The sequence below is a fragment of the Prionailurus viverrinus genome, chromosome A2, assembly GCF_022837055.1.
Source record: "Prionailurus viverrinus isolate Anna chromosome A2, UM_Priviv_1.0, whole genome shotgun sequence".
Taxonomy (NCBI): Eukaryota; Metazoa; Chordata; class Mammalia; order Carnivora; family Felidae; genus Prionailurus; species Prionailurus viverrinus.
The window spans coordinates 167,212,461-167,234,525 of record NC_062562.1 but is presented as its reverse complement, the minus strand read 5'-3'; the positions used below and the strand labels follow the sequence as shown (position 1 = coordinate 167,234,525).

The window sequence follows — 22,065 nt, the reverse complement described above, 5'->3', positions numbered from 1 at the left end:
TGGAAATCTAGTGGTACTTCTACTGACTGCCTTTTTTACTCTTTAGTCCATCAAGTAGAGCTTAATTCCTATATACTTATATACTTAAATGAGCATGATATAATGCACATTATGTATCAATGAAAACAAGTAAAAAATTAAATAACACAGCGCCTCTCTACACAACTCATTTTATGTAGGGTTCATCATTACCTGAATCAGTAGACTTCCTCGGCACACAAAAAGATCTGAATCACAGAAATGTACTGAGCAAAGGGAAGTTCACTGTAATCTCGTCTCTCCCCAGCCTAAGCTCCTCTAATGAACCCCCACTGTCCCCAGGACAGGTGGCGCTCCTGTTGACAGCTTCATACCGCTCGCTCGTGTTTCAGGACAACCCGACCCATGTCTGCAGATCAACTTCTGCACGGAGTCCTACTCCTCCTGTGCCCAGGAGAACTGGCCGAGCCCTGGGCCTTGTTCACGGAAAGTGGGGATGCAGAGTGACTGAACGAGTGACACGGCAATCCTATACTGAGTTATAAGACTACAGGGAACTTCACTTAGCTCAGATTTCTGTGATTCAGATCTTTTTTGTGTGCCAAGGAAGTCTATGATTCAGAGAGACTCCATGAGGATTCTGAAGTCAGGTTTCCTAATGCGAATGTTATACCAACAGGGGGGTGGGGGGGTGGAGAGGAGAAGGCAGGAGGCAGGAAGAGTGTCATTTTACAAAGTAAAATTCAGTTTAGCAAAAGTTAATAGGACAGCCCCCAGGGCACACCACCACCACCACTAGGAAATCTCCCAGGGGCTCTGTTAGAACACAGCAACACTATCCCCACTGATTGCAGAATTTTACTCTGGTCACAACTGGCTTATATCGCTATGCTGATCTGGTTTATGGTTTGGGACTAAGCACTAGGCAGAGGCGCGAGGCATAAAGGAGAAACTCACATGTTCACAAAACTACATTTACACAGACAGCAACCAAGTTTAGTCCAGTAGTAGAAAAGGAAAAAAAAAAATTTATTCAAAAAAGATCTGGTGTACGTAAAAAAACAGCAGATGGCCCAGAGTTGGTCTCCATTCCTAATATTTTAATGAACTTTTAAAAACATACTGCCTCTAGTATATTTCTGATTTTTTTTTTAATTTTTAAGTAATTTCTACACCCAACATGGGGTTCAAACTCACAACACTGAGATCAAGTCACACGCTCCAACGACTGGGCAAATCAGGCACCCCACCTCAAGTGTATTTTTTAAAAACAGATTCCACATCTGATTACTTTCCCTAAGGAAGATTGATTACAGAAACAAGACCATAAGTTCACCGTAAATTCAGCTTAAGATCTAGCATTTGGGGCTTAAAGAAAGACACAACACACGCTAAATAACAATAAATAACTGAGCTAAAGAAAAATCTCTCCTCTCATATCATACACATGACTAATCTGTACCCAACTATTTCCTATAGCCCATACATACTTTCCACCTCAAAAACAGTAACAAAACAAAACTGACATGTTGCAGAAACTTTTCCAAAAGCAATTCAACAGTACTCACTACCCTCAGCGCCCTGTAACAGTACTCGTGACCCTCAGAGTACTATATATATATATACATTCAGTTTCAGGGTGCCCAGCCGGCTCAGTCAGTGGAGCTTGTGACTCTTGATCTGGTGGTTGTAGGTCCAAGCCCCATGTTGTGTTTAGAGATTACTTAGAAATAAAATCTTTAAAAAATAAATTAATAAGTTCAATTTACATAGAAACTGTCTCCTATTATCCGCTTATAATATCCTCCAGTATCATGCACTTTGCTTCTTCTAGGAGAGGATACAATCACATTTGCACAATTGAAAAATACAAGGAGCGCCTGGGTGGCTCAGTCAGTTAAGCGTCCGACTTCGGCTCAGGTCATGATCTCACGGTTTGTGGGTTCGAGCCCCACGTCGGGCTCTGTGCTGACAGCTCAGAGCCTGGAGCCCGCTTCGGATTCTGTGTCTCCCCCTCTCTCTGCCCCACCCTTGCTCATGCTCTGTCTCTCTCTGTCTCAAAAATAAATAGAAACATTAAAAAAAAAAAATTTTTTTAAAGAAAAATACAAGTAGATGAAAACTGCAATTATTCTAATTTTATATTAGTAAACACATTTTTATAAAAATATCAATTACATACAATATTGCTGTTTTTAACTAGCTTTTAGAACGTTATGAGTCACTTAAAGGAAAAATTAGTTAATATAAGGGAATAAAACCAGTAAGAATCAGTTATAGAAACCATGCCATAATTCATAAAAAACTACAAATCAAAGAGGTTTCTAAAAAATACTCTGAATTTTAACTACTGATTGTATTTTTGAATCATTATCTGCCTATACACCTAGAACCTTCATTAAAACCTTTCTGTTAAGTGCCTTCTATAAACATGCTATCTACTTAAGTATCAAAGGTAGAGTCAAATACATCTTTTAGATATTTCCTGAAAATCCGATATAGTCTCAACAAAACTACATCTGTTTTACACACAAACGATATTAAAATTTTATGGTCCAGTCCATTTTTCTTCGACATTGGTTTTACAAAGAACATACCTTCCTTGATTTAATGAAACCAAGAACTAACGACAACTCTAATCCAAAACTCAGACAGAACAATTTACTTAAACAGATACATTATTTAATGGACGTTATTCTTCTGGTTAGGATAAGCAAAGAAAGCACACTGCAGAGCGTGGAGTGGGAGAATGTGTGTGTTCTTTTAAAGAAAGTTGAAAGAGAAAAACCTTCATTTTAAAATATAAAGCCAATAGTTCATGAAGACTTTTGAGATTTGGGTTTTTTTTTCAAACAAGCAGAGTTCTCATGAGTGCTCCCTAGAATCTCACACACGTGCCCACACGTACACAACTTCACACGTGTGTGCATGCACGTGTATGTGTGCACACACACACTCAAGGCCCTTTCTCACTGAACACAAGGCAATAATGAAATCAAAATGCATACTCTTTAACATGAAAAGCATTGCATGATGATCCTAATTCAACAATTTTACAGTTCAACCAAGTTAATTCCATTCTCAGAAATCCATTGGCGTGTAAGCTGTTAACAAACATTTCCCACTACAAAAACCATTGTCAGTATTTACAAACCTCGACCCTTATTTTGGTTGGAACCACCTGTATTTGCTGCGTTAGTATCTCTTAGTAAACGCATGCTCACCCCCTCAGACCAGGAGGAGCAGCTGCTACTCACAGGGAATCTCTGCGGCCCCACGGCAGGTCTCGGCTGGCTGGGAACTGGCAGCAAGGGCACTGTGGAAAAACACCTTTTGTTACAAACATGGTTCACTTCACAAGCAAACCCACCAAAAAAGAAATGCGCCAAGTCTAGTATCAAACATGCATCATGCGTCAATTACATGTAACATACGAAGTTTACACTCAAGCTAAGTGCTTAGTGTTTTACAAGCCCATAAAAGGGAAAGAGAAAGCAGGACGCTTGTCCCCGTACAACAGCATACGCAGAAGCTTCAATTTCAACAGGGAATTTCTATTTAGAATTAAAATGTTTTGCAATGAGAGAAGAGATTACTCCTCTAAAATAAAAAACGGCTTTTGTGTTTCACATCCATATCCAAGTTATCCAGACTATCTAATCCAATTACATTTTCTGACTCCAATCAAATACAAATTCAAATCTAAATCCTCTAGAATCATGAAAAAGAGGGAGGGAGGGAGGGAGGGAGAGGAGGGAGGCAGAGAAAGGAAAACACACATACCCATGGTACTGTTACAAAGAACAATCTATTAAACAATCTCCTATGCCAAGATTTTGTTTGTTTTTGGTTTGTGTTTTTAAACAAGCAGAACACTCCAACAGATCTACCAGAAGAACATGAAATCACATAATTCTCAAACAGACATTTTATAAAAGGGAAGAAGCCACGTGTTATACCCTGGGGCTAAATCAGATATGTTTACACTATTTAAAAGGTATGTTACACTGGACTTGATTTTGAAGGGGGAAAAAAGAAACACCGCCCGAGCAGGGACTGCTACAGGGTAGCGTGCTGCATTTTTCATTAAAATGTGCAGCCACATACATCTAGTAAGCTCTCAGGCTGTCAGGTGTCATGGGCTGAGTTGTGCCCCCCTCCCCAAATGCATATGCCAAAGTCTCCGACCCTAGTACCTCCAAACGGGACCGCGTCTGGGCAAGGGGCCTTTAAAGAGGGGATTAAGGGAAAACGAGGTCATGTGGGTGGGCCTGGATCCAGTATGACTGGTGTCTTTATAAGAGGACAGACCACAGACACGCACACGGAACAACTGGCTACATGAGGACACAGAGAAAATAATGGTAGTAACAGTAACATCACATACCATATTTTTAGTTTAAGAAACGTCTGGTACATGAGAAATACACTTTTCCGATGACTTTAGAATTGGAACGCTAAGATCAATTTTATTCACTATAAATACTCAAGAACTCTATATATTAAGACTTATGATGAGGGTCATACTTCCACAGGTCCAATTTAAAGTAATAGTGTGGGGTCACCTGGGTGGCTCAGTCGACTAAGCGTCCGACTTCGGCTCAGGTCATGATCTCGCGGTTCATGGGTTCAAGCCCCACATCAGGCTCTGTGCTGTCAGCACGAAGCCTGGAGCCTGCTTCAGATCCTCTGTCTCCCTCTCCCTAGGCCCCTCCCCTGCTTGCTCACTCTCAATCTCTCTCGAAAATAAATATATCTATATTTATATTGTGTGTGACAGAAAGAAACTTACTTCAATAAAATGCAAAATGGCTCAAGTCCTTCTGCTCCTTGAAAGCCTAATCCAATGAGTCAAAACTTCAAAATGAGAGGAGGTCAATTTGAGAGACTTTACGTAAAATAGGATGCAGCCCCCAACTCGATACGGCCTCCTACAAGGCACTGGGGGATAAATCGGTTTATCTAGGGCAAAATATTAGACTATGAAATGGAGGAAGAAACAATTAGAGTATCTCTGACCTCAAAAGATTATAATGAAAGTGAAGAAGAAACTACGTATTAAACAACATAAAGACAACGGTTCTAAAATTAAGTGCCAAATACAAAGTACCCAGGCTTTCAAGCCTATGTGCCACTTATTTTTAAACTTCGGATTTAAACATCAATTCCTATCGGATACCCAGATGCCTACAATACAGTGAAAAGATTAAAAAATTTAAGTCTCTTTAACGATCTCTGGGGAGAAATCTGATTATAATTAACAGATTCCTTACACAGAAGCCTTCTTTTTAGTCGGCCTTTTTTTTTTCTTTTTAGTAAACGGTAAAAAGCAACAAAAAAGAAAGAAGGGAAAAAGAATAAAAGTTAACAGAGGAGCACATCTGAGAACACGTGATCAGAAACCCAGCGTGGAGAGAAGGCCTTGGTTTGCCAAGTGTCCCTCAGGAGCTCCGTGGTCCCCCGGGGCTCAAAAGCAGACAGTCACTTCCACCAGCTGCCTTCCTCTGCACCATGAGCACAAGATAACTGAGAACCTGCACTGCTAGCAGAACCTTGAACTTGGAATATTTGATATTTAACCTTTTTCTTTCTATTGACTAAACTGGTTGAGTTTTCGATTCATTACAACAGTTTTTAATAGGGTAAAGGCTGGAAAACAAGTTAAATTTCCATCAAAACTGGTTAATTATAATATGGTGGAACACCCCTCACCCTTGAGAATATGCACCATGAGGAAAAGATGTGCTTACGCTGTCACTTTCTCACGTGCCTTCCAACGGCCTAAGTCTCCGTGAACACAGGGCTAGTCTACGTCACACGCACAGCGGACGGCCTTGCCCTCCGGGAAGAGCCGTGGTTTCTACTTAAGCTCACTCGCTCACACTGAACGGACCATTCTTCGATGGTGTTCTGCGGGTACGCCAAGCTAGCAGTCTCTGCTCTCTCCCCACGCGGGCGTATCTCAGGATCGAAGGTGCGTTCAAGAGAAGGAACGCCGGCTCTATGGCACCCAGCTTCGCGTGGAAACTCTTCGGCTGGTTCTGAGCGCTGAAAAACTACTGTCAGAAAGCTGACCTCCTATCTGCCGAATCAGGAGCCGTGCGGTGCGAGGCCTGCGACTTTCCTACCTGAAGACACCTTGGGGTTTCCTTAGAGCTTCCCAGTCTGCACGTCTCACACTAGTGATTTTTATCAGGCTGAAGAGAATCTGTGCACCTTGCCAACTGCCAGGTCTGCGCTCAGCGTACACGAGGAAATACACGAAAACGGATGCGACCTCAGGAGAACCGTTCCGACAAATCAGACCGACGGCAGCTGCCTGTCTTGGGAAGCTGCTGTGGGAAGGGCTCTGTTACTGAGCCGTCCTCCCCCTTCCCACGGGCACAGCTGCCAGAGGAGCCGCGGGCGGCGCGCTAGGCACGGGGGCCACCGGGCTTCAGTGCCTTGAGGGCGCAGAACGCGGGCGGAGGCCGCCAAGAGATCCCAATATAAGGTGGGGGCGGGCAGAGGGTCGGTTGGGGGTCAGGGACGGGCTTGGACTCTGCCTCCCTGGCGTATGAAACAAGAGCAGTCTCCCATAACGCGGACCCCATGCCCTAGGCCAGCCTGCCCCCGTCACTAACACCGATGTCGCTCCAAGGGCACAGCACAGTCTCAGACACCTCCAGGCCGCTGGCCTCCTCCCACACATCAAGTCCTATCTTGGGCTTCTTTCCCCAACTTCTGGAACTCTGGGATTCCAAGCTCAGTGTCAGCAGAACGCACGGTGGCCTCAGCCCTCCCTGCTGTCGCTCAAAGGGAAGCAGAACGCTCCCAGGGACGGGCCACCTTCCTCCCTCGGGAGGGCGGGGTCCTTTGCGGCCGTCAGTGCTGTTTCGGAGCCCGGCGTGGGAGCTCACGTCATCAGGGGAGTCACACGCCACACCCGCTGCTGTCGGGCTCCTGTGTCCCGGAGCTCAGCTCCCATCCCACCACGAAGGCACCGGCCCGCTCCTTCGTCTTGGCAGAGGCTGTGCTTCCTGCACCCTGCCTCTTGGGTCCCTGACTGCGGTCCCTCCACCTCACTGCGGCCACATCCAAGGCCCGGTCACGGTCAGTGACCCACTTTCCCGCAGTCCCTACACAGCCCCTCCCGCGTCCCAGACAGTGACTCCACCTCCCTTCACTCGTTACGCGCAACGCCACCCTCTACTGCTGTCGACACCGCGACTCCAGCGAACGCGACACTGTGTCCACGCCACCCCACCACGCTGCGGCCTGACTCCGGGCTCACGACCGCCCAGCCTACCACTCGGCACCCCTACCTGCCACGCCCCGCACATCCACTCCTCTACTCCCCTGGAGGGGGACTCCACGTCTCCTCTCCCCGCCTCAGACCTGCGACGTTCCCTCACCCCCACCTCGTGGCTCTTCGCTCCTTCCAGCCCGCCCACGTCAGGGAAGAGCTCCAAGACCCCTCCACCGCTCCGCCCCCCACACCCCTGCACGCCCCCCCCCCAGCCCCACCCCCACCACGGCCCTGCCTCTGGGCACTGGGTCCCGGCCGGGACGAGTCCCTCTCACCTGCATCGACAACTCTTCTCCTTCTCAACAAGCTGCTGGCTTTCCCATCTTAAAAGAAAACACCTTCTCTCCAGCCCACTTCCTCCTACCAGTTACCGTCCAACTTCTGTTTTAGCAAAACACCTTCAGAGGCGTCCAAGAGACGCCCTCCCCTGCCTGTGCCCCCACCTAGGCGAGGTGCGCGCGCACCTTCCCCGTCTCCCCACGACCACCCTCTCAAGCCCCCCCCCGACCCCTCCGCTGAACACAGTCGCCAGCCCGCGATCCCCATCTGCCCCCCCCACCTGCTCCGCCGGCAGGGCCCCTTCCGCCAGCCCCCATTGGCCACTCTCCTCTGAGGCTCGTCCTCCATGACCTTCGGCTCCCTCCTCCCCGCCCTCTGCAAACCCCAGGTCAGACACCCCTCCTCTGGGCCTCTCACTGGACGCAGGCTCCAATCGACCTATGGGCCAACGACATACTTGGAGCCTCGGGCCCTGGTCTGGACTCTCACTCTGGCACGGAACATTTCACACGTCCACAGCAGGACTTTAGTCCTTCCCTGTCGCGGGTGATGGCCGATCCATCCCTCTGATTCTCAGACCCCCTGGGCACCATTTCTGCCTCCTTTCTCACAGCCGTGCGGTCCCTCCCCGCGTGCCACCAGCCCTGACCTGCATCACATCCGGCACGTGACTGCGCTCCACCATCGTGCCGGCGCCCCGTCCGAGCCCCTGTCACCTGTGACCTGGGTTAGTGTGGTCGCCTCCTCCCCCCTCGCCACCCTGCCGCGCTCTCCCTACGGAGCAGCGACAATGGTCCTCTCGTAACAGAAAGCGGGGCCCTGTCCTCCTCCACTCAAACCCCTGGTCACAGCCCCTACTGCTCAGAGGCGAAGCCGAGGCCCTCAGAACGGCCCGGGGTCTCACATGACCGGGGCCCCGCGTGTCTTCTCTGCTGTCACCAGTCCACTTGCGGCAGGCCGTCTCTTTTGGGTTAATTCCACACACGAGGCTTGGCCTCATCCCGGATTCTCACTCGTCCCTCTGCCTGGAATAGCCTACCCTGAAACAGGGACATCACGGGCTCCCCGACCTCCTTCAACTCAGCTCTGTGACGAACCTACCCGCGTGACCCCAGCTAAAGCCGCAGCCCACCCCAGGCCCTGGCTCCGCTCCACCTCTGTCCTCTGCCACGCCACGTTTAATGTTCCTGCCGTTAGGTTTACTGCTTACTTCGTGTCCCTGTCTGCCGGAAAGCAAGATCACAGCCGCACAAAGCCTCCTCGGCTTCTCTCAGCGATAGATCTCAGATGTCAGAGACGGAGTGTGCGGAACAGATGCGTGAAGGCAGGCTCCGCGTCACCGGCTCAAAAGTAGCTTCCTAGCCTCAGGACACGTGTCCGCGACAGTAACACTTGAGGCGAGGCACTTCAAAATAACGCCTGAGGGACGCGGAGCAGGGCGCTCGCCACGCAGACGTTCCCACCGGGGAAATGATGAGAAACACCAACTCCGGCGTTCCCACAGCTACCTCTGCCGCCCCGGAAATTCAGAGGCCGCCCGGGGCTTTCCGCTAAGTCATAAAGTAAGAGGTACAGACGTTTCAGCAAATGAGTCTGGCCCGCCAAGCTGGCACGTGCCCGAGCGGGCGGGGAACAGACCGAAGAAGCCGGCTGGTCCTCGCATACCCACCGGCGAGAACGACTCGGCCGCGGCACCCCGCGACGTCACCAGGGCGGGGGAGACACATACCTTGCACGGGCGTCACCACCGCCCCCTTGAAGTGGGGGTTTATGTGGATGTTCTTGGGCTGCTGCGGGGTCACCGGAGGAGGGGTGATCATCAGGCGCGGGGCCTCCATCTGGGGTGGCACGTGCGCCCCCTGGGGAGACGGGGCGTGCTGCGGGTGCTGCAGGGGCAGCAGGGGCTGCAGCGGCTGCTGCTGGAACAGGCTCCTGATGGGCTGCTGCTGGGGCGGCGGCGGCGGTGGCGGCTGAGGCTGCGCAGGGGGGATCAATCTTGGAGAGTGCGTCTGAAAACCACCACAAAGAAGACAAATGCACGGCAATCAACGTTTGGAAGAGAAGCAGAAAAAGGCTACTGCCCTATAGATCTGCGCGGACCCCAGCGTGAGAGCCACGGCTCACAGCGCTTCCCGGCTAACGGCGTGTAGGAAGCAGCAGGGCCGCGCTGTGCTGCCCGGGCCCAGGGAGGGGGCCGCTCGCAACGGGAATCCGTCCCGGGCACGCGGAGGGCGGCGGCGGCGGCCTCAAAGGGACTCTCGTGGATTCCAAAAGAACAACTTTCGGTGCAGCCACTGACGCTGCCCGGAGGCGAGCACCGCGCGGCACACAGAGCCCTAGCCGCCCTCGGACCCCGCGGCCATGCGGCCGCTGTCCCCGGAGAGTGAAGAATTAAGTCGGGCGTGAGACACCGAGCTAGAAACGAGGGCTGTCCTCGGGGAGGACACAGGCCTAGCGAGAGCCTGACTCCCCTGCGGGGTGGGAGAGAGCTGAGAAGGTGGCACCTGCACCAGAAAGGAAGGAGGGAAAGAGGGGCACCAGGCAGGGGACTCAAGGAACAACCCGGAAGCAGCAGCGGCGCAGACACGCCTGCTGGGAAACTCAGGAGACCAGGGCGGCCGCAGCCACGCACACCCAAGACGGGGGAAGGCCGGGGTGTGAAAACAGACTCTCGAGGCAGTCAAGCGTCTCGGGGTGATTCCATCCGACAGTCACGAGAGGAGGAAACCAGCGACCACGGCCGTGGCCGCCGAGCGCCGGGCCGACCCCGTGTCTCCGGCGCCTACCGAAAGGTCGGTACATGAAGTAAGCGGCCGATGCCCGACGTCGCCATCAAGTGGGTCCCCGTCACTGTGCTCTTCCAAAGCAGCTGGTGAGCAGCAGAGCCGGAAGTGGGGTCCGACAAGCGGAGTCCACGCGTCCTGCCTGTGAGCACCGGGCCGCCATGCCGCACACCGTGGAGGCCGTGAACTCCAGCTCCACACGCATGGCGGCACACGCCACGTGCAGGATGGGGAATTACGGATGGGGACGTGGTGGACGTGGGACGGACGTGGGACGGAGCAGGCGGACCGCTCAGCAGGCCACGGCCGGAGCTGAGTGCAAGAAAAGTCCAGGGTCTGGCGAGCAGTAGGGAAGACACATTTCAGAGGAACGACGAGGATTCGGAAACCAGAGCGTATATGGCCTTGGTCTCAGGGAGGACTCTTCCAGAGAGAGACATTCCAGTGCTAGCCTGGGTCCTCAGCTCTCCGCGCTCCCGGCATCCAGGAGTGCTCCCTCTCGGGCCTCACGCCGCCGGGTGCTGGGCACACCCCTGCACTGTGAGTAGGGATCCAAGCCACCAGGGAATCCCCACGAGGAGCACGCTGACAGAGGCTCATGAGTCAGATCTGAACTGAACGGAGGACGGGCACCGTGCTGGCTCCTTCTTCACTCGAGAGCGTGAAGGGGTGCGAAGGAAATGGCGTGCTCTCATCGAGCGGAGCGGGGGGCCTGGGAGGCGCCCACGTGGAGGGGCACGGGGCAGAGCCAGGAAGCGCACGGAGGGGCTCCGAGCGCGCCGGAGGCGAGGGCTTGGGAGACGCAGGTGCGCACAGCGAGGGCAGGTGGCAGGAAGGACGCCGCCGCCCAGCAAGAGCTCTGACCAGAAGGAGGGCGGACGAGAGGACAGCTGAAGGGGGGAGGAGAGAGAGCACAGCGCAAGCCTCAGGCGCTCCTCCCTGAGGAGGAGCTCGCCGCGGACACCCAAGGCGCCAGGGCACAGCAGCCAGGAGGCGCAGGGGAGCAGTGACTCTGAGAGCACAGTCAGGAAGTGAGGAGAGCGGAGTCCAGGCGGCAAGGGACCGACCTAGGAGGAGACGGACTGACACAAAGCCACGAGCAAGCCTTTGACTCATTCTTCCCACCAGAGTCCAGACAGACCGCTCTGGGGTGCGAGAGTGAGCGGGGTCAAAAGCGCTCGTGGTCGCAGGTGGGAGCGAGCTCAAGTTCATCCCCGACAGCCCTGGTCTTCCCAGGACACGGAAACTTCACATCACTGTGACCAGGAGACGCGAGCACAGAGCTTCCAGCCCAGAGCACCATTAGGCCGAGCAGGGCCAGCCATAGGCCCGTCCCCAGCTCCCAGTGGGCTCCAGAGCTCTCCGTGGTCACGAGAGCTCTGGGGACACGACACCCCTGGCAAGGGCCCCGGTCCGTCCTCCACTCGGCTAGGGATGCGCAAGCGCTCCCAGCCCCGCTCGGTCGGCCCCTCTGAAGGACGAAGGATGCTGGCTGGGCACGCCTCCTGTCCGTGGGTGCGAAGTTACCTCTCCGGGATCACAGAGACACAGCTACACAAAAACAAATCTCCCGTGTGGCTGTTCCCCTCTCCCCCAAGGAGGCCAAAATCACTGAATTGGCTGTTGAATACATGGCAAGTGGAGGCTGGGGCAAGGATAAGGGATGGGGAAGAAAAAGAAATCAAGTCCAGCCTTTTTGCCATTGGAGAAGCTTAAGAACAAAACAGTTGTGTGAGCAAACAGCAGTTATTAACATCGTCAGCTTCTTTATGCTGTAATCAACCCACCTACCTCTCTCCCCTTCCTGCACCTCAAAACGGAAATTCTCATGCAAAAACAGTTAAGTTACCTCTTCTCCCTTGTTACATTTCACAAATGGATGCATGCTAACACTTAACAGTTCTACACAGAGGCAAAATGTGGCTTTCCCCTAAATTCAGATAAAAATGGAGGAGGGACGTGTGGCAGGCACAGTGGACACATACTTGTATTAAGCAAATTTGTCCTTGGAGATTGGCTTCTGAAGGAAAGAGCCATCAAATCCTAAAGCGAACTAAAAGAACATAAAAATCACTTTAATCCTTCTTTACCTCTGCGATATCTCCTCTTTGAAACGCACAGGAAATTCAACTTCAGCTGAAATTACAAGTATGTGAGTATGGATAGCACAGGACACTTACTCTAAGAGAATCTGCTCCGATTCAAGGAGGAACCGAAGGGAAACAGTAGCCATTTTTATAAAATGAACAGTGCTACCTGGATTCTCCACGTACAGTCACTGTCTTGAGTGCGGGCACTCAGGACAAGCAGGGAGAGGACGGAAGCCTGGCTCCTCTGGGGCTCCTGTCCCTTGAGGACATAAGCCTCTCACTGCTTCTTCCTCCGTTAAGTACACAGTGATTTCTCACTGCCCGACTACCAGGAGGGGACGGAATTTATAAGGACACAGGTGAGAGCATACCATAAAGAAACTTTCGCCATCGTTCCTCGCATTAAACTTTAAGTTCAGACTCGGTGATACACACAAAGTACGAAACCCACAAAGGCACATTTTCATTTGTTCTAACGTGTTGGGCTATCACAATAAAACCAAGAATTACCACGCCAGGAGGCTGCGTCGGAAGCAGGGCAGGTCTGTGATCTTTTATTCTTGCTCGCTCACTGCTCTCTCTCCTCTGGTCTCCCATTCCACGACACACTAAAGAGCTTCCTCTCCTTCCTCCCCGCCTCGAGCCATAGCGTCCCTGCTTATGCTGTCGCTCTCTCTCTTCGAACTCAAGCAACGCGGCTTTGGCTTCGGCTGAAAGCTCTATTTGAAAAGATGCATACGTGTTAGAAATCTTCAAACGGCCTAAACTCGATACACAGGGAGAAAACAGGGAAGACACACGGGACAAGGAAACCCCGAGACAGCAAGGGTCTCACCCACAGCAGGGAACTAAACCAGCAGCGAGCGGGGTTCAGCGCCCGGGAGACACCCGTTAAATGAGGACATGCTTTTCCCGGGGAGGAAGACACAAGGAGCCTCCGCCAAGTTCAAGTCTTTTCGTTGGAGACCACAAAACGGTGCAGAGGGGAGCTAAAAAGAAGGGCCTGAAGTTCGGTTTAACCATTGCCCTCAAACTGCCGCGGACACTTTCTCTTTCACGGACAGCAGACAACGCTGGGGAGGACCCGGGCCCACCAGGCCCGCCCCAATACAATTTCTCAGTGAGACCCGCCCAGGTATTATGAATGCACCGTGGCACACAGACTCAAGATAGATTAAAAAAAATCAAGCAATCAAATAAATTCCTGTTTGTTCTGATTTAAGCGGAACTATTAACGGCATCACTCGGAAATCAAATAATTAATCTCATACAGTGGAAAACTCATTTCATATGATCATTTCAGATTTATTTAAAGAGACCTTTACTCTGTGAAAAAAGGCTTACACCCACGCTGTCTGATATGGAAGCTATCGCAAATGAGAGCAGAGCCACAGAAGAAAAAAACCCACGAATGCAAACACCTGTGGGATGCCCAGGAGACCCTCACCTCTCTGACCACTGCTTTAAGGATATAAGAACATGGACGCTGGCCCTAAGAAACGTCAGCTGGCACCTTATTCTAAATCCCTAAAGGAGAAAAGCCGACTTACTCAAATATGGTTCCTTTATTTTAGAATACTACGTAAACTGTGGTACCTCACGTTAACAAATGTGTACCTTGTAAAGGTTTCACTGAATCCCGAGGGGCGTTCTTACTTACACCTTCTTCCAGAGTGAAGGACAAATTTTAAACATTACCAGCTTTAGCTCCTATCTCAGGTTCCATAATCATCTCCAAACTCTTCCAAAATCTCTTAAGCCACATTTCATTTTCTTGATATTGTTTCTATGGTATTCCCCCCCCCCCTTCAAATAAATCTAGACCCCATTCAAAAGAAAATTTAATCTCTTCTTAACAAGCACAGACTTTTATTCTCATCTCGACTACATGACTGGTTCACATACACATTTTATGCGGTGAATCAGCAATTATTTTTCTAGTGGTTCTAAGTGTCAAGATTGATTTCACTATCCCCAGTAATAAAATGGTTTCAAATGACATCTTTAATCAGCAAGTAAAAATGCTTTCCTCCAATTGAGACAAGCTGTCACAAAAGGTCACCAAAATATGACAGGATGGAAATTACATTTGTAACTTCAACTGAAATGTTAATTTCCTCTTAAGTGTTTTCTGAACTATGTCCATATTCTAAAGTAAAGAGATAGAGTTCAATGTAACAAAGTTTTACACTGTATTGCCCTAAGATGTGCTTAGGGAAAACATCTGGGTACAAATAATTTTATAACAGCTGGATTAATACATAACAAGTCAATATTTGCAAAATATTGACAGCTTATTTGGCGAAATGGAAATAAATGATAGTCTGTATTTTTTTTTCCAAGAGAACTCGAACGAAGAAATTTGTAAAACCCTTGCTTGTAACACAAGGACCATCAAGTACCCTCCTGCTGGCACTATCAATCTTGGACTGTTTGTTATTAGACGAACATACTCTTTCCCACAGATCCTCTGCCTTAAGCCAAATTAACTACGGACTTTATTTCAAGAGAACATCACGTGGACATAAGAATGTTCTTTAGGCTAAAGCAATAAAATGTAATTTAACACATTACGTGTGCCAGCGAAACTTAGACTATTGCCAAATCTAGGTGCCTACTCCTAGATTAATGGATAAAAGCAGGCCTAAAATAAATGTTGTCTTGCACGCACTGCTGTCCTGCTTCCCAGGAGACTCTCAGGCCCACCTCGGTCAGGCCAAAGGCCTGGCTGCTCTGAACCTCTGTGCTGAGGCTTTAGGAAAACCAGTCACTGACACCCACTGTCCAGAGGTGGCTTCTGACATTTCCATCCAAAATTTGTCAGCCCTTTACATACGTATGTTCTAGAAACCCTGCTCAGCTGGGTTTCCCAAGTGAGTGAGGCCCTCATACCCTACGGCATCCTCTGTGTGTAACGAGTGACATCTATCTGCTAAGCACACAGCTTTGTGCCACCCTCAGGGAAACTAAGAGAAGGTTTCGTTTCCAGAATGCTGGCTGAGCTCCTTGCTCAAGGTCGGAACCTACACGAAAGCCCAAACTCCACCTGAATTCCAAATCCACATCAATGACTATACACAAGGTTCTATAGCTGCCAGACTGTCATACACAGGAATCCAAGTTCTTCCCCATTTAGGGACGGCACTACCTGTGTGAACACGGGAGAGACTAAGGGAGACCCACACCTTGTTAGGTTCTAGCGGGCACTGGCTGTCCACATGCAGCCCAAAGGGTCAGAAACAGGGGGGCCAGAGGACGATCTCATTCTTCTTTTTAAAGAGTGGAGTGTTCTCAACATTAATCAATTATATCACAAAATAATTTTTATTTGTATTAAAAAGGTTAAAGGACACCATTTGTCAAGAAATACATATTATAGGAAACAACATCTGGACTCTGGTAGCAAGATATTTTAATTCCATTACAAGGAGTGGGTGGACAGCATTATACAGTCAAATACATGTAAGGATTTCTGTACAGAACCTGAACCTGACGTCTCTCTCGCCAGGAGCACGCAGATAAACTGATGGGTAAAACACAAATACTGTAGCAGCTTCTCTTTCTCAATCAGTATTTTCTTATGCACAAAATTAACCTTTCGTTGGAGGAGGGGGATCAAGGTAATGAGAGCTCACTGTTTTAGAAAACCAATCTTTACATGGACAGAAAAGTCCCTTTGGTTCGGGGAATAAGCCTGAGTTAGGAAAAGCTCGTGTTTCAAACACTAAGCTTCCTTATGCAGGGCTCACAAGTGTGGAGCATTTAAGCACCATTTTCACCTACCTTAGCACCTGGCCGAATTTGCACAAACATACTTAAGCCTTATTTGTTAACGTTTAAAAGAAACGGTTAAATGTCTACACTGTTTATGCTGACGGCCCCTCTGCCTCCAAGGACTCCAGACTCTCTCCCCGCCGTATTTCAGGTCTCCGGCTTGCCTACCACTAACCCCTTCAGGCTCCATCTCTCAGGAGGTACAAATGACCCTGAAAACAGCAAAACGAGGCAAAGGTCCTGAGACACAGGAATTAAAGCGACACAGAGAGTGAGCACAAGCAGGCCAGACACCTCCAGATGTGAGGTCAGTGCCCGGGGCAGGTACAATGCAGAGAGAGGGCCCTGGCTGAGGCCGGGAGGTGGCCAGAGACATCAGGTTCAGGCAAGGATGCAACATTACCGATTCCTCCTGCTGAAGGATACACTGTGTTCTTCCCCCACCCTTCTGTTTTAAGACTTCCGCTCATCTCCTTTCACCCAAGGCCAACTTCAGACCTTCCTTCTTAGAAAACTTATGTTGTCCTGCTTCAGACAAACTGGCAACTTTATAGCATAACTGGAGAAAAAGGCAGGGAACTCCTGGGCCAAAAGGTAGAGGAACTCAGAGGGGAAAGAAGCAGAGAACCCAAGAGTCTAGGGCAAGCTCTCCATAGAGCTCACTGAGTGAGGGAACATGGCAAGGGTGGCTCCCTCACAACTGTTAACCTGCACGCCTCGGGAGCTCAGTGTCCTCGTGCACAATTCACATCTGCCGCTCATGGACACACACTCGTGTTTCCAACTAAAAAATGGCTGATAATGGTTTAAGAAGAAATAAACGTAGTCACTGGGGGTTAGCTTCCCGATTTTCATTTTGACCAACACCAGGAAGCAGGTGAACCCTGTCCTTCCACCCTCCCACCTGCCTCCTGGAATTCGGTACAAAATCCCAGTGGTTCTCAAAGCCCGGGTTCCAGAACAGCAGGCGCAGCAGCACCTGGGAACTCAGCAGAAATCAACTTTCTTGGACACCCCCTGAAACCTACCGCATCGCAAGAGCTGGGAGTAGGTCTAGGAATCTGTGTTTTAACAAGCCTTCTAGGTGATTCTGCTGCTCACTCAAATCTGAGAACCACTGCTTTATCTCTGCAATGGACACTGGAGAAAACAGTTGCGGGACAGGGTAGGGTCAGTGCTAATGAAGGCTCTCTGCTGGCCTGCAACGGCCTGCCGCAGACCTTCAAAAGCAGCGTTTGTTCAAAATGATTGTTCAACTGACTACGTCTGAACGATCTTATCTCCTCAAACACGGAGAGGAGTGGCAGACGGAAAAAGAAAACACAAAAACAGATGGTTATAATGACACTAACAGGTACAAAATACAAGCTGTCTAGTCCTGAATTAGCCCTAGCAACCTCGTGGTCTCAAGAGGGGTCAAAGGGCCGTCCCCACACACCTTCCCAGAGCCGGCCAGGAACGGCGTAACATGCACGAGAGTGGGTCTAGGCCATCGACTCCAAAAGAAAAGCTATTAAAAAAATAAGCAATCAAATATTTTATTCAAACATTTTTAATCCAGAAAACAGTCATTTTTGTAGAATGACTTTTACAGCACCATAACTCAGCTCTAACCTCACACAGACCGTCCACTCTCTGGACGGCCATGCATAATAATCTATAAAGTCAAAAAAAAATTTTTTTAACCTATTTAACTAATCATAATAGTACTATGGAGGAAGTTGAAATGGGAGTGAAGGATGGGAGACAGGCAAAAAAAGTTACCCAAAGTTTCTGGAATGTTCCTTCTCTCTCTAGTTACATCTGAGAGCCTAATAATTGTTCCTTCTTTCCTTTCAGTTTTGAACCGCAATCGTCCAGATTCTTCATCATCATCATCTTCCTCATCGGATTCTTCTTTTACGTCCTTCTGTAGTTCCAAAGTCTCCATACCTCCCTACAATGCAGACACACAAAACAAAAACGGAGACTGAGTTCACATTCTTTTGAATTAAACACTGAAGCCTGATTTTATATATATAAGGTTCTTTATATTTCAGATGTAAAGATGCTGCAAAATGTTCTGTCACAAGACCATGTGAAACCCTAAACCGATACGAGAAACAAATGACCTCAAACATTAAAAAACACGTTGGAAAGAGTTCAATTCTTGCTTGTAATTAACAGACAAACCCTATATATACTGTTACTTCTACTTCTGAGAGAAAACTCGCGAATTTCAAAAGTCCCTGCTGGCCTCAAGTCTGACCCAGACGCCAGCAAAAGTCCATGTATTCCTTAAACCAACACTGGAGCTTTAAGACTTTTGGGCACATGTCCCCCTGTGGAACTTACATTCCAGGAGAACCCACTCCTTTCCGGTCACACAGGCTCGATGCTTCCGGTAACTCCTGACCCCATCTGCCATGATTTCCAAACCTGTTGCTACGTTGCTTAGTTTTTCCAGCCTCCACCTGCTTCCCCCCTGCGCTCTCACCCTAGTGCTTCACTCCACCATCCAGGGTCTGCATCGCCGCCTCTGGCCCAGATTTTACTGCAACAACACAACTTTTTTTTTTTTCCCAGTCACACTGAAACCAGCTTTTATCTCCTATTTTATTATGTCAGTATTCCCACAAAAATACTGCCTAATCTGGTCCCAACTGAAAGTCATTTCTTCATCAACAATTCTTCCTTTATCACAAATGTTCCTTTTATGCCACTGATCACTTTTGACCTTTTACTTGGTCTCAGTGACCTACTGGGAGAGAATAAGACAGGTACTTATTGAGTGCCAGGTTCACACAAATGCTTTTTGTAAACACAAGAAAACAGAACTTGCCCCTCTATTCTCATGATTCGTTATTTTAAACGTGCTTTACTCTTAACAGAAACAAAAATGAACTGCCTCATTAGAAAATGCGCAAGAAAAAATTTAACATAAACCCAAAAGACAACTGTTTTATATTCTCCTCCCAACATTTTCCATGAAAAAAGGTCAACTGCAAATGCACGTACTCACTGCTGTGAATACTGCAAGTCTCTACACACCTTCAGAAGTTCAAATGCCTGAAGATACAATGACGAACGTATGACTATATATTTTAAGCCTGATGACAGTGACGCTACCTTTCAGTACTCTGACATTCAGTATAGCACGGAATCTTAAAGCACCAAAGTCTTGGTATTTTGTCGGTTTGATATTTGATATTATTCCCGCCTTCCTGAATATCTGAAACCAATGAGTAACACTTGCGAAGGGCCCAGCTGGGCCTGGGCGGCACTCCACTCCACTCAAGGGTAAGCTCACAAAGCGCTCTTCTCCTCGTCCGTAGGCTCCAGAGCAGTGCTTCTCAAATGTCATGTCCACACCCATCACTGGGAACCCGGTTCTGATGCAGATCATGACTCCACAGGGGGGCCTGAGACTCTGAATTTCTAACATGCTCCACGTGAAGCCAACACGCTTCACAGACCATGCTTTTTGAGTAGCCAGGCCACAGAGGAGGGAAAGGAATGGCCACCAATAAAGCAAAGATTCCATTTATTACAAGAGTCATTCCTAATTCAACCATTAACAGTAATTTCAGTTTAAAGACCTTCCAACCAGTTCAATGCACAGCATGACAATAGGAAGCTAATAAAGGGTATTCTGCATCCAAATCTCCACCTAAGAAATCTCAAGAGAACAAGGATGACTGGAAAAGTCTTTCTTTGAAGCAAATCCTAAAACCCACCAACAAATCGAGTCTATGACCCAGCATTTCGCATTCCCAGGTATTCATCCAAGAGAAATGATCATTTATGTGCATGTAAAAACCTGTAGGAAAATATTTACAGCTCTCTTTTGGGTCAGCAAAACTGGATCGACAGTAAGTGAATGGACACATAAAGCGGGTCCATTCAATGCTCCTGAGCCCTAGCAGGGAATGAGCTACGGACAGACACCTGGGGTGAGGTGGCAAAGGTGTGCGGGATGGGAGAGGCCAATCGCGATATACTGCGACAAGTCCGCTCACAGGACGTGCTCCAAGAGAAAACATTATACTGGTTGCCAGTGGTTAGAAACGGAGGGAAGGCAGGACTACAGAAGCACAGCATTAAGTTGGTTTTCTGAGCAATGGAATTTCTAGAACGCAAACTTGTGGTACAGGTGTCCAATTAAGCCGGGAACTACATCAAGGACTACACAAGCCCTGAAGTGGCTTCGCCTGCCTCAACTACAGTGCATTTGACAACCTTCACTAAACTGGACTCGTGCCTTCAGGCACTGGTTGCTGCCTGTTACTCTAAATACTGGGCTCAAGAAAAGGAAAAGGAAAAAGCATCTCTTTTAGCCATATGATTTACAGAATTAAATAACCAATCTGCCAAAATGCTGACTTTCTGGACAGTTTTTGACAAGGACTATCTAGTATTCCATTCATAGGAAGGGTGGTGTTGGGTGACAAACAATAATCAAGTTATCTTAAAATTTTATTGTACAAGAAGTTAAATAATTGTGTATCTGTGATCTTATTAGGCTCTGCCAAAAGTACTCAGAGGTTTAATTTTAGCTACTTAATTATGATGAAAAGCTGAAGGCCACAATTGTGACTCTTAGCAGAGGGCACACATTAAAACCACTGTGAAAGCTCTTCAGAGACAGACAAGTCAGAATCTGATCACATTCCGCTGTCCCTTGAACCACACAGGTGGGAAATGCACAGGTCCACGTATATGTGGATTTATTGGATGAATACAGTACTATAAACAGATCTTCCTTATGGCCCAACACGAGGCTTGAACTCACAACCTTGAGATGAAGACCTGAGCTGAAATCAAGAGTCAGGCGTTTAACCGAATGAGCGACCCAAGTGCCCCTCCTTAAGATGTTCTTAATAACATCTCTTTCCTCCAGCTTGCTTTATTATTAATTATAGCATATAATACACATAACATATAAAATAGGTGCTAATCAACTATTTCTGTTACCAGTAAGGCGCTTGGTAGCTAAGTTCTAGGGGATCCAAAAGTAAAAGTTATATGCAGATTTTTGACTGAGTGGGGATGAGCACCCCTAACCCCAGCATTGTTCAAGGGTCAACTGTATACATAAACAATTAGAAAGTCGAATTCTGGCAAGACCCAGACCTGCATATTTTTTAAGCTCTCCAGCTAATTCTGAGATGAACCTGTGATCTCTCAGTGTCTTGAAAGAAAATTCAGTATTCGATCCCAAACCCAAGGGGAAAAAAACAGGCAGTTCTCTGAAACAGGGGTGGGGGGCTTGGGAGTTGGGAGGGTGGAGAAAAGTATACAGAACACGGTTTTTAAAAAACTTCCCAGAAGTTTTTAATGCTTACAGAATATTTGATAGAGAATTCTTCATTATATCATGAAATACACATACAAATCAAATTCTAATTCTACCAACAGTGAAAATTTACAAGTTGGAAAGATGGAGCAAATTGTGCAAAAATTAAGAAAATTACAGACCAATATCCTTCATAAATACAGACATAAAATTCCTTAAAACAATAAAAGCACATGGAATCCAGCAAAATATAAAAAGGAAAATACATCAGAACCAAGTGAGGTTTAGCAAGAGCCAGAAGCACAAGGCTGATTTAACATTCAAAACACTCAATTAACACATCTTGGAGATGAATTCCAAATTCCCCGCAGATAGCCCCCCTGCCCCAAGCCCTCCTCCGGAGGTGGAACTTCAGGCCTTCCCCACACCTTGACAGGCGACTACGCACCCTTAGGGACTTGCCTCCAAAGAACAGAGCGGGGCAAAGGAAAGACAGCACTTTACAGACCTACCACCCACCATGGCAAACCTGACCCGACCACACGATCAAGGCTAACACTGCCAGGGAGGTCCTGTACCCAGTGGTGTGACGGAGGA

The 22,065-nt window shown here is 48.4% G+C and overlaps 1 protein-coding gene across 4 annotated transcripts in view; it reads right to left on the bottom strand.

The window, feature by feature from the left end:
- RBM33 (RNA binding motif protein 33) overlaps positions 1-22,065 on the bottom strand; it is a 140,501-nt gene that overhangs the window by 61,209 nt on the left and 57,227 nt on the right. For all 4 annotated transcript variants that reach the window (XM_047850882.1, XM_047850883.1, XM_047850884.1 and 1 more), the window contains exons 6-9: positions 17,958-18,129; positions 12,930-13,138; positions 9,276-9,555; positions 3,237-3,295 (exon numbers count right to left, since the gene is read on the bottom strand). In XM_047850882.1, the coding sequence (XP_047706838.1) occupies positions 3,237-3,295; positions 9,276-9,555; positions 12,930-13,138; positions 17,958-18,129 (720 nt within the window). The remainder of the gene's footprint in view (positions 1-3,236; positions 3,296-9,275; positions 9,556-12,929; positions 13,139-17,957; positions 18,130-22,065) is intronic.